Source organism: Lycium barbarum, chromosome 5 (assembly GCF_019175385.1).
Source record: "Lycium barbarum isolate Lr01 chromosome 5, ASM1917538v2, whole genome shotgun sequence".
Taxonomy (NCBI): domain Eukaryota; kingdom Viridiplantae; phylum Streptophyta; class Magnoliopsida; order Solanales; family Solanaceae; genus Lycium; species Lycium barbarum.
This window is the reverse complement of record NC_083341.1, coordinates 133647700-133668715: the sequence shown is the minus strand read 5'-3', so window position 1 is coordinate 133668715 and position 21016 is coordinate 133647700. Positions and strand designations below refer to the sequence as shown.

The 21016-nt window shown below is 34.0% G+C and overlaps 1 protein-coding gene across 1 annotated transcript; it reads right to left on the bottom strand.

Annotated features, from left to right (window-relative positions):
• Nucleotides 1-2874: 2874 nt before the first annotated feature.
• LOC132641658 (protein DETOXIFICATION 14-like) lies at nucleotides 2875-6900 on the bottom strand. Its single transcript, XM_060358716.1, has 6 exons — nucleotides 6532-6900; nucleotides 4665-5209; nucleotides 4480-4566; nucleotides 4325-4381; nucleotides 4006-4244; nucleotides 2875-3360 (listed from the first exon to the last, which is right to left on the bottom strand). The coding sequence occupies exons 1-6, from the start codon at nucleotides 6772-6774 to the stop codon at nucleotides 3089-3091; spliced, it is 1443 nt and encodes a 480-aa protein (XP_060214699.1). The 5' UTR covers nucleotides 6775-6900; the 3' UTR covers nucleotides 2875-3088.
• Between the last annotated feature and the right edge of the window lie 14116 nt (nucleotides 6901-21016).

Below are 21016 nucleotides of genomic sequence, written 5' to 3'. Positions count from 1 at the left end.
TATTAATGAACAAGTTTATGTATTTTCATAGTGTTAAGAATGATGCAATTTAATTATTTTGAGATTGGTATGAATGATGCAATTTTGACTAAAAAATAACACGCTTATATCTAAACCCTCAAACATAAATAACTTAAAGCTAATGACAACAAGTCTTCAAACAAAAATAGACTTCGAGCACCTTTCAACCACTAAAACAACAATCCGAAGTTTTGCTTATCCATGATGTACTGAGCCTACCTTATTAATCATACAAAAATAAGTGGGGTTTTATATAAAATATTAAAGTTTGGAGCCCCGAAGCATGATTAATCTATGGCTAAAGTACGTAAAAAGTGTGAAAATGTAAAAGAAAGACGAGTTTAACAAAAAAAAAAAAAAAGGAGACTCCTCTAACGCAGTAAATTACTGCATTAAAGGTACTATGGTAACTATTTTTTTTTGTTGGGGTATTTTGGTTCAAAAGGTCTTTTTTTGGGTCATTTTGGTTCCGGACTTCGAAATCTGTGCATACGAACAATCTTACAAATTTTAATCTGTTTGAAATCATGGAGGATAAGGTATATTTTTTTTCCCCTTCTAAATTTAATGCCAAAATTCCATTTTTGTTAATAACTTCGAAAGTAGAAAATGAAGTGAAAAGCAAGTTGGAACCTGTTCAAATGTGTTAAACTTACATGATACGATGGCTATTCCATATTTATTTTCATGTTTCTTGTTCCAAAAAAAAAAAAAGTGATCGTAGTGATTATAATTAAAACTGAACGCCTTTGACAGTTCTGTTTTTCTGATTTAATTGTTTTGTTGTAATTTCCTAAAAATTCTGTTTGCTTGGCTACTTTGGGCCTATTTTTTCCTTACATTTTTTGAATATTTATTCTTTTAATGGTCGATTATATGTGGATAGCAAATCCATAGATGAGAAAATTGTGCATTTTATTTTTGAGCACTAAAAACATGAATCTAAAGCGTATTTTGGGTCATTAATACGATGTTCGCCCCTTAAGTCTCACAAAGTTATGTCTGTCTTGGTGTTGTGGCCATGGCATATTAGTAAATTACTAAGAGTTTTCTTGCATGCTATCATTTTTATTACCTGGATAGATTTAATTTATATATACTGACAATATCATCAGTGTAAACTTGTTATAGTAGGTTATTTACCATCTATTCGAGGTTATTAGTCAATGCTATTGAATAGAGTTACCTACAATTACCTGTTATACACTGGCAGTGCATAAAACTTGAATACGATGATTATTAATAGGGTTAGCAACAGAAATAGAAGTATGCACTTAAAAGTTGACCTAGCATTCATATACTATCAAAGGTCTCTTCTTTGCAATTGGATATCCTAGTGTTTTTAGATAGAAATAGAGCCTATAAGAATGGACCTAACATTTAAAAAGCTTTAGTTGTTGTGAAAGACAGGATCTTGATACTATTACTTCACAATTTCTGGATCCCCGCTTATCACTATTATGTTTTTCTTTATATGTAATTTAGGAAAACACTATGGTGTGTAGGGGTGTACAAAGTAAACCGATAAACCTCACCAAACCGATAAACCGAGAAAAAAACCCGACCAGTGGTTTGGTGTTGAAAGAAAAAAACTGACCATAATTGGTTTGGTTTGGTTTTAACTAAAAAAAAGTCAAACCGAATCAAACCAATCCGACATTACATGTATTCAATTTTTAAAATATTTTATACATAAAAATATTTATTTGTAATGTAATTTATAAATATTTCTTAAATTTTTTCGTAGTTTTTAATCTATTAGTATCATATTATTCAAGTTTGAACTTAGAATTTTGAATGTCAATAAGTTTTATATCCTATGGATGTTAGTAACTCAAATAAAGTCCATACCAAAACCAACTCAACACTAATGCTAACAAAAGAAATTTAATTTATCACTAGGAATGACAATAATGTTGGATATCTATTATTTAGTTTTGCATAATTGATTTAGATAGTGAAAATACATATAACTTAAGCTTTTTTCTTTGTCATGTAATTAATACTTACTTAGCCGTACTTATTTTAGCATGACTTAGTATTTTTAGATTATGGTCATTTTCTTTATGGCTTGTTAATTAACAATATTTATTTTAACCGATTTTATTAGCTTTTGTTGAATATTTTAATACCATGTCATCACTCTTCTCACATTTTGTGTTATTTTCTTAAGAAACACCTTAATTATATAGTTGTATCTTATTATATTTGAAGTAAAAGTTATATGTTTTGTATCAAGACTATTCCCCAAAAAAAACCGAAAAATCCGAGAAAACCGAATAACCCGAAAAAACCCGAGGTTGAAAAATCCGAATTTTATTGGTTTGGTTTGGTGTATAAATTTAAAAACCCGATGCAATTAGTTTGGTTTGGTGTTTAAAAAATTCGAACCAACCCGATCCATGTACACCCCTAATGGTGTGAGGTGGGTTGGGGGTGGGGAATGGGGGTCAGGGGTGTGGGGTGGACAAGGGTTGGAGGTTGGGGGAGTTAGGGGACAGAGAGGAGACAATATGCTTGGAATGCAATTTATGGAACTTGTTTTTTGTTCCTACTCCTACAAGGAAAGTCATTTTCTTGATTTGTAAGGAACTTGTTTTCGCGGAGAAAATAGTTGTACACATGGGAAAATTGGAAACATACCAAACACACCCTTAATTTTTTTCTCTTCGACACTCAGCCTCTTCGGCTATTCCTATATCCTCTCACTCATATTCTCTTATGTGACACAATAGTCACAGACATTGTGAGAAGTAAAAAATTGTCTGGAAACTTGATTAGGCCCCAAGCACATACTGTTGGAGATGTGGTGTGACTCATTCACAAACCATTTTATATATGATGTGTCTTCAATTAATGCTAAGTTGTTGCATCTTATTTCAAATAACTCGTTCAGTACAGCCAAGGATAGTAGTTATTTTTAAAAAACCAAAACATTTTAGAGTAATCAAGCTGATTAATAACTGTGGCGTAGGAACTTCTCTCTTCTTTCTTTTAAGTTCAGCCTTTTGTAACTTCTTCAAGACTTCCAACAGAGTATTGTGGAATTCATCTATAGGCCTCTTAATTAAATCAGCCTGTTATCAATAGATAATTTTTCATCAGCATGAAGCCTCTCCCTTGCCATTGCAGCTTGTGTTTTCCAATTTGTGCAGCATGTTACCACAGAAAGTAAAATAGTCTGCAGAGCTGCACCAGAAAGTATGCCGATCCACAAGCCTTTCCCCCGAAAATTGAGCCAAAAAGCCAATGAAGCAGCAATAGGAATTCCACATAGGTAAAATGAAGCAAGATTGACATAGGCTCCAATATGCTGCCAGCCACATCCCCTCGCGACACCTAGAATGTGCATAGTACCACAATTAGTCATACGCCCGTTCTTGACATTTATCTATTAGTGGCGGATTCAACAATTTATATATATGCACGTTAAGAAAGAATTCACCAATATGCATAGTACAATTTTCTGGCAAAGGGAATTCAGTTGAACCCCTTAGGTAAATATAGCTCAGCCACCCGCATTTGTTACATTTGCTTGCAGTAACTTGATGTGGAAAAAGTCTTAACCCATATACAGTCAAACCTCTGTATAAAGGCGTCGTTTGTTCCGATATTTTTTGGCTGCCACAGCGAAAATGCTGTTATAGAGAACATATAATATAACATAACATGAAAAATCAGTTCCAAAAAATATTTGGCCGCTATAGTGAAATGTTGTTATAGAGGATGGTTGTTATAGAGAGGTCTGACTGTACATAGTACAGTTTTCCGGCGAAGGGAATTCAATCGAGCCCCTTTTTGGTACATAAATGTGGCTCTGCCACTTGTATCTGTTACCTTTTCTTGTAGTAACTTGATGTGGAAAAAGTTTAAGCAATATACATAGTACAATTTTCCCGGCTAAAGGGATTCAGTAGAAAACGTGGCTCCGACACTCGTAGTTGTTACATTTTCTTCTAGTAACTAGATGTGGAAAAGTCTAACCTGAAAGGGTTCCTTGCAAGCTGTCAGTTGTGACCGATAGACATAGAAGAGGAGCCATGTTTGCGACATAGTCCACGACTTCCTTCTCGTTGCTGAAAATGTAGCCAAATATGTTTCGACAGGCAAATAGAGTTGCGCTTACTAATATTGTCTCTGTGGCTGCAATGAGCATTACAGAAACCACGGATACACGAGCCCCTTGAGGATTTCCAGCTCCTAATTGATTAGAAACTCGAGTGCTGAAAGTAAACAGGAGTTCAATATCCACATATTTGAGAAACAACCCACATGGATGTGAAAAGTTGGATTAAATTCATACCTTACAGCACCAGAGAGACCAAATGGAATTGCATATAGGGTCGAAATGGTGTTCAGGCTGCAAAATGGAATGTCACAATAAATTCGCAATTCTACGACCTTTTAGATCATATTACTAACTGGACCAATCATTTACGAGAGAGATTCAGAACATACCATATGGATAGCACTGAAGTTTCAAGTTGGGGATTCGGTAATAACCCGGATAGCAAGATAAGCAGCTCAAATGACCACCATTCAAGACTACAAAATACAACACGTAGCATGAATTTTGTCGAAAATACACACGAAAAGAGTTTAATTAAAATATTAAAATAGACGGAGGGAGGTTGTGGAAGTACCAAATCATGATGGCAGAAGGGATAGCGAATCGAAAAAACTCTCTCATTCCCCTGACAATCTCCCATGACATTGGTGCACAGGTTTTCGCACAAGCGGAATCCAACCTCATGTACGAAGCAAGGATGATGACATTCAACCACATCGATATACCAATAGCCACTGCCACACCAATATTACCTAAGCCAGTGCAAAACACTAGCACCCAAGACAATGGTATGTGGAAGCATATCGTAATGCCAGAACTCATGAGCAATGGAACAATCATACTTTGCATCTCCAAGTACCGAATAAGTGGCTGAAGATTCGCATAAGCAAAGAGAGCAGGAATAAGCCACTTAATGAACTTTCCGGCTTCGTGAGAAATCTGAGGATCTTGCCCGATGAATGTAAGCAATTTTCCCATATATATCCATAAGACCGTGAGCGGAATGCAAACAATGAAGAGAGACAAAATGGTTGTATATGTTTGAGTACCAAGTCTTTGGTACTGCTTAGCTCCGAAAACCTGTCCGCAAAGAGTTTCTAGTGCACTGGCCATGCCTAACTACACAGCACATTTAAATTTTACTCAGTGGTGAGGCACAAAAAATGGTAAAAAAACTGTTATTACTAGACAGTTTATTCATTTATAAAGCAAAGAAAAACTTTGCAGCTCTATTTTGTGGAAAACCAATGCTTGTTAATCACATTAGAATTATAACTATGCCCTCTAAGTTGAAAATAGAAAAGAGTAAAAAGCTCTGCCTGTAAACTCTACTTCAAAGTTCAAACACATTCTTATTCTTCTTTGGTTTGTCCTTGGCATTTACCTATGTTTTACCTTAATCCCATTCAATTTCTCTCTTCATGTGAAGACTAAAAGCTAGAGAACAAACAAAAAAGGAATAACCAAATTGAATCTATTCAACTAAATAATTTATATCTTCATTGCTTAAAGTTTATACAATGGCTGCTCAACCCCCCCCCCCCCCCTTCTTCCCCTCCCCACACACCCACAAAGACCATTTCTATTCCTGCTGAAACATTGAACAACCTCACAGACATCAAAATATTGTAGTAAGTTCCCAAAATTGTAAACATAACATATTACAAGTTACAGAAAGAAGAAAGAGTTTAAGTTTTATCCACTCGATATGTATTACAGACTGAGAACCTGCTACAACCAGTTAGATTCCACTGATAGTGTAAAAATAGACCAACAACTATATGTAACTAAGTCTTAACTTATAAACATCGCCATCGACAATGTAATAATTTTTAACACTATCAGATCACCTAAAGCATATATACAGGTAACTCCCCATAAAAAGTGAGATTTGCATCTTGAAAATAAGGCGTGTGACCTATTATAAAGGTGAAAGTGACCTGACAATGAGTGTATATAGGTTAAACTCTATGTAACTTTTCATGTTAAGCCTGCTATAGTTTCCTGAAAACCAAGAGTGTGAACCTAACACTTAAATCCAAATCCAAGAAACAACCAGAGATGGGAAGTTTACACTATCAGGTCACCTGAAACATATATACAGGTAACTTCCAATACGAAGTAAAATTTCTAAACTTGAAAATAAGACATGTTACCTGCTATAAAGTATAAAGTAAAGGTTGACCTGACAATCGGTGCATATAAGTTAAATTCTATGTAACTGTAACTCTCCATGTTAACCTACTATAGATGCCCATGCTTTTGCCCAAACAGTATAATTGTTTTAGGATATTCATTTAATATTAAATATGTACAGATCAAATTTAAAACTAAATTAGTGCTTGAAGTCGTTCTAAAATCCAGAACCAATAAAATAGAAATCCCGACCCTCTGATTGTCCATGCACATAACCAAAGAAAGGATCATAAATAGGTACTCACAAGAAAGCTGAAACCAGTGACTGCAGCAAGAGAAAGAGCAAGGGCAGTACTTAAGAGAGAAAGTTCACCCAAATGACCAACCATCATCATTGATATAACTTCCAACAAATACATTGAAAGTGTCACAGCTATCATTGGACCAGCCAAATAGCCAACTTCCTTCACTTCCTCCCAAATTACTTCCCATCTCAATTCTACTAATTCTCTTTCTTTCAATAACAATCCTTCTTCTATATTCTCCATGTTAAAAAAAAAAAAAATAGGAGCCTTGAAGTTGTACAAAGGACCTCTTTTGAGAAAACCTCGTAAAAGTCTTGAATTTTTATGAGGGGGGAAAAAAGAGTCTTGAACTTGTAAAAGAGACCCATTTTAGAAAAAGATTGTGAAAAGCTTGGATTTTTATATAGAGTTGGAGAGGAAAAAATGAGTCTTGAACTTGTAAGAAAGTACCCCTTTTTGGAAAAAAGATTGGATTTTTATAGAGTTAGAGGGGGAAGGAGTCTTGAACTTGTAAAAAAGATCCACTTTGGGAAAAGAATGAATTTTTGAGAGAGAACAAATTAACAGACAAATTGGATTGTGGCCGATAAGAATCGGTTTACTTGACTAAACAAAATTATAATGCGAAAGTGAAAATACGAAGATTAAACACAAGAATGTAAAGATAGACAAAATTCAAGAATAAAATTCCCAAATTTCAAGATTAAGTGCTAAGAACCCTAATTGACCTTAATATTCAAAATTAATGAATTAAAGCTAATTATGATACTAATAGATTCAATTCAACAACTTAGATCAAAAGGTGATCTAGACCCCTATTTTGAAGAAACTAGAGACAATAACCAGTATAAACTATTTACCTTCTTTAATTTACGAATAAGAACCAAAGATATCAACTACGAATTAATTTTACCTGTTAAAAGAATCGTTCATATAAGGTTGCAAGATAAATCTAAAATAGCCACACACAAAGGTGTAAAGCAGAGAAACTCTAAATAATAATAATATTTGTCTAATGAAAATAACAAAATCCATATTATTTGTCTAATGAAAATAACAAAATCCACCCCTATATATAGGGGAAACTTATCCCAAATAGAATGGGATTAGAATCTACTTTATGGAATTAATTAAATACTAAAACCTAACTAGGAAAGCATGTAAAATAATTCCCAAAAACTATTCCCTATCAAAATAGGAAAAGTTGCCTAATACTAGGGCACTTCAAACGTGAGTTTGCTGCCGTTTTTAGGCAGAATTTCAGCCCTTTTATAGGTATGATTTTCAGTTATTTGGGCTTCCCTTTGGGCTCCATGTGGGCCCCAATCTTCCTCCTCTTAGGCTTGGACTTGGACCGTAAAGTATGTGTAGCATTTAGCCCATTCCATTTCACAATTCTTGAACTCATTCTTGGGCTTTTCTTCGATGATGATTATCTTCTTGATTTCCAATTGAAGTCCAGCAACCTTGGCTTGCATCTCCTTGGCTTGTGACCTTGAAGATGGTCTTCTTAGGGCTCCTATAGCACCATCCTTGCCCATGGAGCTATCATCCCCCTCTTCTGGAAAAGAATTCGTACTTGAATTTAAACCTTCATCAAACAAGGACAAGTCGGCAACATTAAAAGTAGCACTTACTTGATACTCACCAGGCAGATCCAACTTGTAAGCATTGTCTCCAATTCGCTCGAGAACTTTGAAGGGTCCATTGCCTCTAGCATGCAATTTAGACTTCCTTTTGAAGGAAACCTTTCTTTCCTCATGTGAACCCAAACTGAGTCCCCAGACTCAAAGATGACTTGTTTTCGCCCTTTGTTTCTTCTCAAAGCAACTTGCTCATTCCTCTTTTCAATGGCCAGTCTAGTTCGCTCATGTATCCTTCTCATCATCTCAGCTTTATTTGTTCCATCAAGACTAGCAACATCATTAGTGGGAAATAGCACTAAATCAAGGGGAATAAGGGGATTAAAACCATAAACAGCTTCAAAAGAAGAAGACCCAGTAGAAGAATGAATAGTTCTATTATAAGCAAATTCCACCAAAGGCAAGTGATCCTCCCAAGAAGTTAATTTACCTTTCAAAACAACCCTTAACATGTTGCCCAAAGTTCTATTCAACACCTCAATTTGCCCATCAGTTTGTGGGTGACAAGAAGCAGAAAACAACAATTTGGTCCCTAGACTTCCCCAAAGAACACGCCAAAAGTGGCTCCGAAACTTAACATCCCTATCACTAACAATAGTTCTAGGTATGTCATGTAACTTCACAATTTCTTTAACAAACAAATCAGCCACATGAGAAGCATCATTAGTTATCAAGAATGGAATGAAACGAGCCATCTTAGAGAATCTATCCACCACAACAAAGACACTATCCTTACCATACTTTGTTTTTGACAAACCTAAGACAAGATCCATAAATATATCTATCCAAGGTGAAATCGGAACAGGTAAAGGCGTGTACAACCCATATGGTAAAACCCTAGATTTAGCATGTTTACATTCTAAACATTGTGCACAAAAATTTTCTACATCCTTGCGCATGCCAGGCAAAAAGAAATTTTCAGCAAGTATATCTAAGGTCTTTGGCACTCCAAAGTGTCCTATAAGACCCCCGCAATATGCCTCTTTTACAAAAACCTCACGCAATGAACGTATTGGCACACACAACTTATTTTCCTTGAAAAGGAACCCATCACGTAAAGTGAACTTCTCAAAGGGTCCCTTCAAACATGCAGCATAAGCAACCCCAAACTCAGAATCATCAAGATACAAACCTTTAATGTGCTCAAATCCCAGTAGTTTAGAAGTAATAGTAGAGACAAGAACGTACCTTCGGGATAATGCATCAGCCACCACATTGTCCTTACCTTTCTTGTATGAAATCACATAAGGAAACGTCTCAATGAACTCTACCCACTTGGCATGTCGCCTACTCAACTTAGCTTGGCCTTTCAAGTACCTCAATGACTCATGGTCAGTCTTTATCACAAACTCACGCGGCCACAAGTAATGTTGCCAAGTAGCCAAAATCCTTACCAAGGCGTATAACTCACGATCATAAGTAGAATAATTAAATGTAGCTCCACTCAATTTCTCACTAAAATATGCTATAGGCTTAGAGTCTTCCATTAAAACAGCCCATATACCTTTTCCACTAGCATCACATTCAATTTCAAAGGATTTAGAAAAATCAGGTAATTGCAACAAAGGAGCAGAACACAACTTATCCTTCAAGACATTAAATGCATGGTCTTGTTCTTTTCCCCAATTAAAAGCCTTATCCTTTTTTATGACTTCAATTAATGGTGCAGCAATTGTACTAAAGTCCCTCACAAATCTCCTATAAAAACTAAAAAGTCCATGAAAACTCCTAAGTTCCGTCACGCGCTTAGGTGTAGGCCATTCTTTAACTGCTTTAATTTTATCTACATCAACCTCAACACCCTTTGAGCTAACAACAAAACCAAGAAAGATTACTTTATCAACACAAAACGTGCACTTTGACAAATTAGCATACAATTGTTCCTCCCTAAATATATCAAAAACTAACCTCAAGTGTTCCACATGTTCTTCAAGAGAGGTTGAAAAGATCAGAATATCATCATAATAGACCACAACAAATTTGCCATGAAAATCCTTAAAGATATGGTTCATTAGTCTCATGAAAGTACTAAGTGCATTAGTTAAACAAAACGGCATCACTAACCACTCATACAATCCATACTTAGTTTTGAAAGTAGTTTTCCACTTATCTCCGGGATTCATTCGAATTTGGTGGTATCCACTTTTTAAATCAATTTTAGAACCATGTAATTGGTCAAGCATATCATCTAGACGAGGAATAGGATGGCGATACTTTACTGTTATTTTGTTGATGGCGCGACAATCCACATATATCCTCCAAGTACCATCTTTTTTTGGTACCAAAAGCACGGGAACAGAGCATGGGCTCATACTTTCTCTCACAAATCCCTTTTCAAGTAACTCTTCTACTTGTCTTTGTAGTTCCCTTGTTTCATCGGGATTGCTTCTATAAGCAGGCCTATTCGGCAGTTGAGATCTAGGCACAAAGTCAATTTGATGTTCTATTTCTCTCAAAGGAGGTAAACCCTTAGGGATATCCTCAGGAAAGACATCGTCAAAATCTTGCAAAAGTTTTGAAAAAACACTAGGCAAAGAAGAAGTTAAATCGTTAGTGTTAATCATAACTTCCCTATGGGAAAGCAAGATGATGGGCAACCCCTCTTTTCTTGCAAGTAAACATTCTTTGGCTTTTGCAAGGCTCACTATTTTTTCACCCTTAGCCTCTTTCCTCTCACCAATTCTTTCATTTTTTTCACTGTTTCCCACCCTTTCTTTCTCTCGTCGCTGCCCTCTCTCTCCTCACGCCTCACTTGATTTTTTTCCTCTCTTTCTGTTTTCATACTCTTTTTTTTTATCCCTCCCTATGTTTCCCCATTGTTTCTTTCAATCGTTGTTGGTCTTCATACACTTGGGAAGGAGTTAAGGGTGCAAAAATATACTTCTTCCCCTTATGTTCAAGAGAATACTTATTTCTCCTTCCATAATGGGAAGCATATCTATCGTATTGCCAGGGTCGTCCCAATAAAATATGACAAACTTGCATTGGTACAACATCACAGAGAACTTCGTCAGAATACTCCCTAATAGAAAAAGAAATCATGCATTGTTTGCTCACCTTGAGCTCTCCACATTCATTCAACCATTAGAGCTTGTAATTGGTCTTACGTTTCGTGCATGGTATTCCCAATTTCTCCACCACGTATGCGCTCACCACGTTAGCACAATTACCATTTTCAATAATCATAGAGCAAATTTTACCCTTTATCCCACATCGTGTATGAAAAATATTTTCTCTCTGTGCCTCATCAAGATCTCCCATAGTAATGTTCATAAGACGCCTAACTACCCACAAAAAAGTTCCCTCAGCATGAGGACCCACATCTCTCTCGTCCTCACTCTCAACACCGTCTTCTTCTTCTCCTTCTCCCTCACTTTTTGCACTCTCATATTCCCCATTATCTTTAATTAAGATAGTTCTTCTATTTGGACATTTAAACTCCTTATGTCCCCACCCTTGACATTTATGACATTGTATCGCACTAGAAGGTGTACAAGGAGTAGAAGTTTTTGTGTTAAATGTTTTACCTCCATCTTTGGCCTCCCATTTACCTTTGCCCTTATCATCTTGTGCTTTAGGCAAAGTTTTCTCCTCATGTGTTGGCCATGGCCTCCTTGGAGCTGTAGTAGATCGATTTTTCCATGAGCTAGCTTGTTGCTTCCTTTTAATATGTTTTTCTACTTTTTCAGCCAGCTCTACCAACTCATCTAAGTTTACATATTGTTGAAATTCTACTGTATCAGCTATTTCTCCATTTAACCCATTAAGAAACCTAGCCATAGTGGCTTCCTCTTCTTCATTACAATTTGCTTGGATCATAGCCATATCCATAGACTTAAAATAATCATCCACAGACTTAGAACCTTGCCTAAGAGTTTGACGGCGTTGTTATGGATCTCTTTGAAAGTGTGATGGCACAAAACACTTTCTTATAACCCTCCTCATCTAGTCCCATGTCGCAACGAGCGGTTCTCCATTGTCTAGTCTATCTCTGCTAAGTTTCATCCACCAACTAGCAGCATAGTCAGAAAATTCAACCACAGCAAGTTTAACCTTCTTACCTTCAGAGTAATTATGACAGTCAAAGATGGCATCCACCTTTCTCACCCAATCAAGGTATATGTCTGGATCCCTTGTTCCCTTGAAAGTAGGGATCTTCATCTTAATGCTACTAAGATTGTCATCCTCAGCCCTAGCTCGTGGTGCCTTTCTTTCGTTCCTCATTTGGTAAGCTTTCTCAAATTCGTCCTCATAGTCTCCAAATTGATCCTCACCTTGTTGGAATTGAGGAGGTCGAACAACTTGTCTCCTAACTTGAGGAATCGGATGTTGTTGGATTCTCAGCACATCGGCTATGTTCACCAGATTAGGTGGATTTTAGGCTGCCTCTAACGCTTCAAGTCGGGCAGTAATCATTCTGAGCATCTCGACTAAGTTGCTGTTTTGAGTGCCTACTTCACTCTCCTTTCCTGTTTGAGACATCTTGAAAATATTAAAGAACAAATATCTCTCAATTCGGCTTTTTCCCTCAATTGATCTCACCCTCTCTTACCTTTTTCCACTCAAATTACTACCTTTGGCTGGTTCCTTTAGGATTTATATATAAACCCTACAAGTAACAATCCTTTTGAAGTAAGATGTAGAGAGGAAAAAAAATTACCAACTCCTAGACGGATTGGGTTTGGCGAGACAGGAAAAAGACCAATTTGTATGAAAAGAAAAAAAAATCCTAAATTTCCCCTCTTCTTGGTTTTCTTTCTTGATGTTGGAAAAACAAGAAACACAACAACTATGGAGTTTCTTAATTTGCAAGATTTTTTTATTTTTATTTTTTGCAATATAGCTTTACTATTTTAAGCTACTAAAAGAAAAAAAGAGAATTTTTGTTTTTTTTTTTTAATTTTTATTTTTACAAAACTCCTAAGATTATCAAGAGTGGAACCTTGATAGCACCGCTCTGATACCACTTGATAAGAATCGGGTTACTTGACTAAACAAAATTATAATGCGGAAGCGAAATACGAAGATTAAAGACAAGAATGTAAAGATAGACGAAATTCAAGAATAAAATCCCTAAATTTCAAGATTAAGTGCTACGAACCCTAATTGATCTTAGTATTTAAAATTAACGAATTAAAGCTAATTATGATGCTAATAGAGTCAATTCAAGAACTTAGATCAAAAGGTGATCTAAACCCCTACTTCGAAGAAACTAGAGACAATAACTAGTGTAAGACTAATTACCTTCTTTAATTTACAAATAAGAACCAAAGATATCAAGTACGAATTAATCTTACCTCTTAAAAGAATCATTCTTATAAGGTTTCAAGATAAATCTAAAGTAGCCACACACAAAGGTGTAAAGTAGAGAAACTCTCAGTAATAATAATATTTGTCTAATGAAAATAACAAAATCCACCCCTATATATAGGGGAAACTTATCCTAAATAGAATAGGATTAGAATCTACTTTTATGGAACTAATTAAATACTAAAACCTAACTAGGACAACATGTAAAATAATTCCCAATAACTATTCCCTATCAAAATAGGAAAAGTTGCCTAATACTAGGGCACTTCAAACATGAGTTTGCTGCCCTTTTTAGGCAGTATTTCAGCCCTTTTATAGGTCTGATTTTCAGCTATTTGGGCTTCCCTTTGTGCTTCATGTGGGCCCCAAACTTCCTCCTCTTGGCCATGGACTTGGACCATAAAGTATGTGTAGCATTTAGCCCATTCCTTTTCACAATTCTTGAACTCATTCTTGGGCTTTTCTTCCATGATAATTATCTTCTTGATTTCCAATTGAAGTCCAATAACCTTGGCTTGTGACCTTGAAGATGGTCTTCTTAGGGCTTCTATAACGCCATCCTTGCCCATGGAGCTATCAGTGGCGGTGTGGCCGATAAAAACAAAAAAGTTTGAGAATTTTGTTATGTAATGATGCTAGTGGTTTGTTTGAAGAGGTGTTTGTTTGTCTCTGCTGACTGTTTATTGGATTGTACTTGGCTGACTAAAGTATTAAACTAATCTATCTTTTTTTCGTTTTCCCTCCGGAGTTCGGAACCCGCATTAGTGCTCGATTATATCTGGATTCACGCCGCGTAGGGTCTCACTCAGGGAAAAGCGCTCCTTATCAAGAATTTCAGCTCGAATTCGAGACCTCTGGTTAAGGAATGAGCAGCCCACCCGCTGCACATACATCCTTTGACGGTAAGCCGGTAATTTATCTTTAATCTGTCTTCCTTTTCCTTGCTCCCCAAGATGAACATGGGATATTTTTTTTATTATTAAAGGGGTACTATTACTTTTAATATTAATTATCTGTGTTAGTAATAAGGTTTAATTTTAGTCTTTATAATATTGACTATAAATCATTTAATTTTTAATAAATTGAAGGCAGCACAAGTCTTTTAGTAATCCGCATGGTATTGAACTCCTACTTCTGACATTGACGGTTGTTTTTACATAACTTTTTACCGGGTTTAAGTTAAATAGCGGCGCAACATAATTTTATTCGTGCAAAATTTATTATGGTGCATAAAATTTTTGTGACTTTACTGTTAGAGTGAATAAAATGGTTAAATTTTAATGACTTAAACGGGACAAATAATAATCGTATAACTTGTTATTACGATGGGTAAAGTGCAGTACTAATAAGTGAAATTACTCTGAGCTCACTTAAAAAGAATTATATACAAAAATTACTTAATTTTTAGGAAAAACTTGTGTGTCAGATTTTATGCAATTGAGACCTATATTTTATCACTTACACAAGAACTGTCACAAATCATCAAAATTTATGTAAAAAATTACTACTATATATAAGGGAGAATCTCCATCTTTTGTAGTCCTCGCATGAATTTTTTATCCTTTTTTTATCCCTACTTCAAACTTTTATGACTTTATAAATTTTCACACATTTTGGTAAATTTTAAGAACTTTTAGGGCTTTTTTTATGACACTAAAAAAGATGATGTAATGGAAAATGTTATAGTGGCCCCCCACGAAGCATACTCATACATATTTAAGTTTTTTATTTGAAAATATTATTAAAATTGTTTCAATATATCATTGTTAAGTACTTTTAAGATTTATCAAAAATCTAAATAATATCCCTTCTGTCTCAATCGAAAAATAAATTCCGAAGTATGGTAGTTAATTAATCAAAATTTACATGCGCGCACTTTTAACATAAAATTATCTAATAAATTATTATATTAAAAAAGGAACTATAAGATATATATCTACAAATGTTTGAAAAACATTGTATTTAAAGAAATATAATTTGATCTCGATATAGTAATAATACTAGACAATTGCAAAAAGTATATTTTACTTTTGTTACTTTTAAAATATCTTGTAAACAACCGGATAATATATTTTATATAATTCAGGAGTAATAATTTTTTTCATGTTAAACTTAACTATTTTGTCCTAAATTATACAACATATTAATTATCCGGTATTTTGCAAAATATTTTTTGGTAAAAAGTAAGTTAGTCAATATGAGTTCAATTCAAAAAACTCAAATGAAATTAATTTAACATATGAAAAGCTCAATTAGGATCATCGGGGACTTAATCTCATAAAATTAAATTAGAAGAGCTTTCAATTATTGATTTTTTTCTTAAAAAAACATTAATATATAAACTGAGAAAAATGCTTTCTTTTAACATACATTTTTATACTTTAATATGTTAGAAGTTTTTCGAAAATGGCAAACTGATGTTACAAGAATAAAGAACCAAGCACAGAAAATTTATTTAAAATATCTATAAATTGAATTTTTAATGTCAGTTTGGGGCGGGCTTAGCACGGGCCGAGTGACACTAGTATGTTAATATTTTGTGTCAGCAAGGCCAAACCAGTTTGTAAGGGGTAATAGCATTTAGGTCCCTCAATTATCATGAAATTCTTATTTTATCGATGGTATTCACATTTAACCTTCAATTAAATAAAATATGTGTTTTGAGTATTTTCAGGTAGAGAATATATTATATTTGAACTATTTTAGGACTATATTGTTGCTAAATCTATGTATAATATAAAGTTAGGCATAGACAAGGTGATGTGGCACTTCTCTATGGCCTAGAATCATATTTATCTTTTTTCTCTTTTTTTTTGGCATTTTTCTCTCTTCTTTGGTTTATTTTCTCTTCCACGTCATTATTATTTATTTAATCTGCAATTAAGATATGTCAGCATTGAATTTTAAGGTGACTAATCATATATTAATAGCTTTATGCGATCATTGTGCAAAGTGGGTATATGGAGAAGGAAGAAATTTAAGTGCCTCAATTATCACATATGTTACTAATCCACCATTTCCTCTTCCCTCATTGTAACTGTAGACATGCATTGATAGTGAAAATTGAGAGGTTTGAATTTAGGATATATACTAAATGTTTATAATTTTTAGAGTCTCGAGAACATGAGACTCAAAAAGATAAAAAGAAATGCTAGATTATATTGCTCCATTAAAGAGGATAGGATAAATTTTGTTGCATATGGTGGAAGGAAATTGTCACAGCTGAAGTGTGAAAATTCAAGCCTTTGAGAACAATAACTAAAGATTCTATTAATTTTCTCCATAGTTTCTTTTAAAAGTTCTACCATTTTTAGCATTTTTTGCCCTTAACCTTTAAAGCTTAGATATGCTTAGATAAGAATCAGGACTTTCCTTCTTGCTGGATATGAGGAGATGAGATGATATCAATACTTTTTTAATTTTTGAGTAACAACAAGCTTTAGAATCGCAAAAGATGTGTTTGCTGGGATTTAACGAGACAAAAAGAAACTCTTTATAAAGAGAAATAAGAGAGAAGATTGTATGAAAAGGCTGACGGAACCAACTGTTGTTCCTCCAAATCTTCTTAATTTCATATTTCTACTCCAAAAAAAAAAAAAACATAAGTGTTATTCAGTGTTAATCAACTGCTGCTTTTTCTTGTGACTCTTCAAATACGAAAAGCTAATGCGTTCACTAGACAATTTACATTGATAACATTTAATACACGAGTGAGTATTTTCTTCTAATATTTTTAATTTTCTAATATTGTGTCAAGATGAGTGTTCTTTCTATGTCTCGGGTTTTTATATTAGATATTGTGCAAGACTTCCTTAACAACAAGTTATGGTGATGATTGAGATTTTAGTCACAAATTCTGACGAATCGCCAAGATTTCAGTGACAAGGCTTGCCTTAGCCACAAATGAATCGGGATGAACACCATAAGATTTTCAGCAACACATTTTGTTTTAAAATTTGTTGAATTGTTCTAAATGTTTCATTTAAAATGAGTCAATGTAATTTAATTTGTGAGTGAACTAAGTATATTAATTCATTCGCTTATATTAAGAATTTAGAAATATTAAAAACCTTGTTGGATTAGTTAGAAAAGAAATATTTCACGTATTTATTAGTAAGATTTTTCATGACTGCGCGAAGCGCGGACCATTTCAGTAGTATGGAGTAATAATACATACTTAACATAACCAATGAGTAAGTAAATGATGAAAATTTGTACTTAATCATGATAAAATCGCGAATATTCACAAGTAAAGGAGTTAAAATTGCTCATTTCAATTAATTAAAGATCAAATATATTAAGTCAGATATGAGAACTAAAATCTAAAGTTATCAATGATTGCGGAACCAAAAATGCTATTATACCCTTGTTGTAAAAAATCAATGGGGGAGTTGTTTAAATTTCAAAGTCTTGAGAAGAGTTAGATGAAATTAAGGAGAAAAGGTAAACAAAACGGTTATAGAGCAAAGTCTTTGCATATAGGAAACCGCTTTTGTCAGTTATTTGGAACTAGATGCGAAATCTGTGCATACGAACAATCTTGCAAATTTTAATCTGTTTGAAATCATGGAGAATAAGGTACATTTTTTTTTCCCTTCTAAATTTAATGCCAAAATTCCATTTTTGTTAATAACTTAGAGAGTAGAAAATGAAGTGAAAAAGCAAGTTGGAACCTGTTCAAATGTGTTAAACTTACATGATACGATGGCTATTCCATATTTATTTTCATGTTTCTTGTTCCAAAAAAAAAAAAGGTGTTCTTAGTGATTATAATTAAACTTGAACGCCTTTGACAGTTCTGTTTTTCTAGTTTAATTTTTGTTGTAATTTCCTAAAAATTTTGTTTGCTTGGCTACTTGGGGCCTATTTTTTCCTTACATTTTTTGAATATTTATTCTTTTAACGGTCGATTGTATGTGGAAATCCATAGATGAGAAAATTGTGCATTTTATTTTTGAGCACTAAAAACATGAATCTAAAGGGTATTTTGGGTCATTAATACGATGTTCGCCCCTTAAGTCTCACAAAGTTATGTCTTTCTTGGTGTTATGGCCATGGCATATTAGTAAATTACTAAGAGTTTTCTTGCATGCTACCGTTTTTATTACCTGGATAGATTTAAGTTATATATACTGACAGTATCATCACTGCAATTTAACTTGTTATAGCAGGTTATTTACCATTTATTCGAGGTTATCAGTCAATGCTATTGAATAGAGTTACCTACAATTACCTGTTATACGCCGGCAGTGCATCAAACTTGAATACGATGATTATTAATAGGGTTAGCCTCAGAAATAGAAGTATGCACTTAAAAGTTGATCTAGCATTCATATACTATCAAAGGTCTCTTCTTTGCAATTGGATATCCTACTGTTTTTAGATAGAAATAGAGCCTATAAGAATGGACCTAACATTTAAAAAAGCTTTAGTTGTGAAAGACAGGATCTTGATGCTATTCCTTCACACTTTCTAGATCCTACTCAGTTATCACAATTATGTTTTTCTTTATATGTAATTTAGGAAAATACTATGGTGTGAGGTGGGCTGTGGGTGGGGAATGGGGGGTCAGGGGTGTGGGGTTGGAGGTTGGGGTAGTTAGGGAATGGAGAGGAGACAATGAGCTTGAAATTTCATTTATGGAACTTGTTTTTCGTTCCTATACTCCTACTAGGAAAGTCATTTTCTTGATTTGTAAGGAACTTGTTTTCACAGAGAAAATTGTTATACACATGGGAAAATTGAAAACATACCAAACACACCCTTAATTTTTTTCTCTTCGACACTCAGCCTCTTCGGCTATTCCTATATCCTCTCACTCATATTCTCTTATGTGACACAATAGTCTCAGACATTGTGAGTCGTAAAAAATTGTCTGGAAATTTGATGAGGCCTCAATAGTACATACTGTTGGAGATGTGGTGTGAGTCACTCACAAACCATTTTATATGTGATGTGTCTTCAATTAATGCCCAGTTGTTGCATCTTATTTCAAATAACTCGTTTGGTACAGGATCCGGCTCCTCTCCATTTTTCTTTTCTTCATTTTCCCCAAGTTTTAACTTAGATTAGAGACACATGGCATAGGTTAAAATTAATGGCTAAGATTTCATTAACTAAAGCAAGGTTCTAACCATGATTAGAATAATAAATATTTACTTTATTTACTTTCAAAATTTTGACAATCCCACAATTTTAGCTAAAATATTATCTCTTCCATCAATATATTAAAAATCTTTTCTCACTCTTTCCTACTTAAGAACATCATCTGTTTTGTTGATAAGAGGCTTAAAGCACATAACTTCTATATTCTGTTGTTAATCTTCAGTGTACGTTCGTAGTTATTTAATAAGAATATTGGAATTTAATTTTTAACTTTTAATTTTAAACATTATGTTTTACTCTTCTAAATTTTCTTATATAATAAACTGGTTTAATTTTTTTAGGGACATTCATTAATTTAATTGGCCCACTAAATTTACGTGTAATATATCTCGTTTTTATTTGGTACAATAATATATCTTGTCTGAATGGGAAGAGAAGAGCTCGTATGTTGATAAATTTCTTTTCGGACACAGGGTTAATTAAATTTCCATGTTTGAATGGGAAGATAATTTATATTGATGGAAGAGATAATGTTTTAGCTAGAATTGTGGGGTTGTCAAAATTTTTAAAGTAAATAAAGAAATAATTTGTTATTCTAATCATAGTTAGGACCATGATTTAGTAAATTAAATCTTAGCCATTAATTCTTATCTATGCAATGTGTCTCTAATCTAAACTAGAACTTGGGGAAAATGGAAAGAAGAGAAATGGAGAGGAGTCGGATCCTTCAGTACAAATAAGGATAGTAGTTATTTTTAAAAAACCAAAACATTTAAGATTAATCAAGCTGATTAATAACTGTGGCGTAGGAACTTGGATATTTCTCCAAAAACTTGTTAGTACAGTACAAATCGGAGATATTTGAATCCAAACTTATAAAAAAAAAAAAATTGATAACCGTGGTGTCCGGGCCAGTTTGCGCGCACCTTGATTAATTCTCATGGTATACTTGCTACCTCCCACCAACAACAACTAATTCAGCGGGATACCTGCTACCTCCCACCAGCAATAGGTAACTTTGTCTACCAACGCTTAGACAAATAGGAAGAAATCACCTAGTGTTTTTACCTTCGTTGTGATTTGAACCTGAGACCTCATGGTTCCTCCTCACACTTCATTGACCACTTAGCCACACCCTTGAGTGCTTTCCAATTTTATCTATTTCAATCTACCTATGTTATGTGTCACCGATAGTTCGAGAGGGCGTGATTTAACAAACTATTGTTATAAGATAGAATGATAATAATAATAATAATAATAATAATAATAATAATAATAATAATAATAATAATAATAATTTCTGATTAGTCTAATAATATTTCTCATTAGTGTTCAGATGTATAAAAAGTACATTCCTACAGATAGTTCAGTTTATTGTCCCAAGTTGTAAGAGAAATAAAGAGTATCATTTACTAAACATCTGTCCC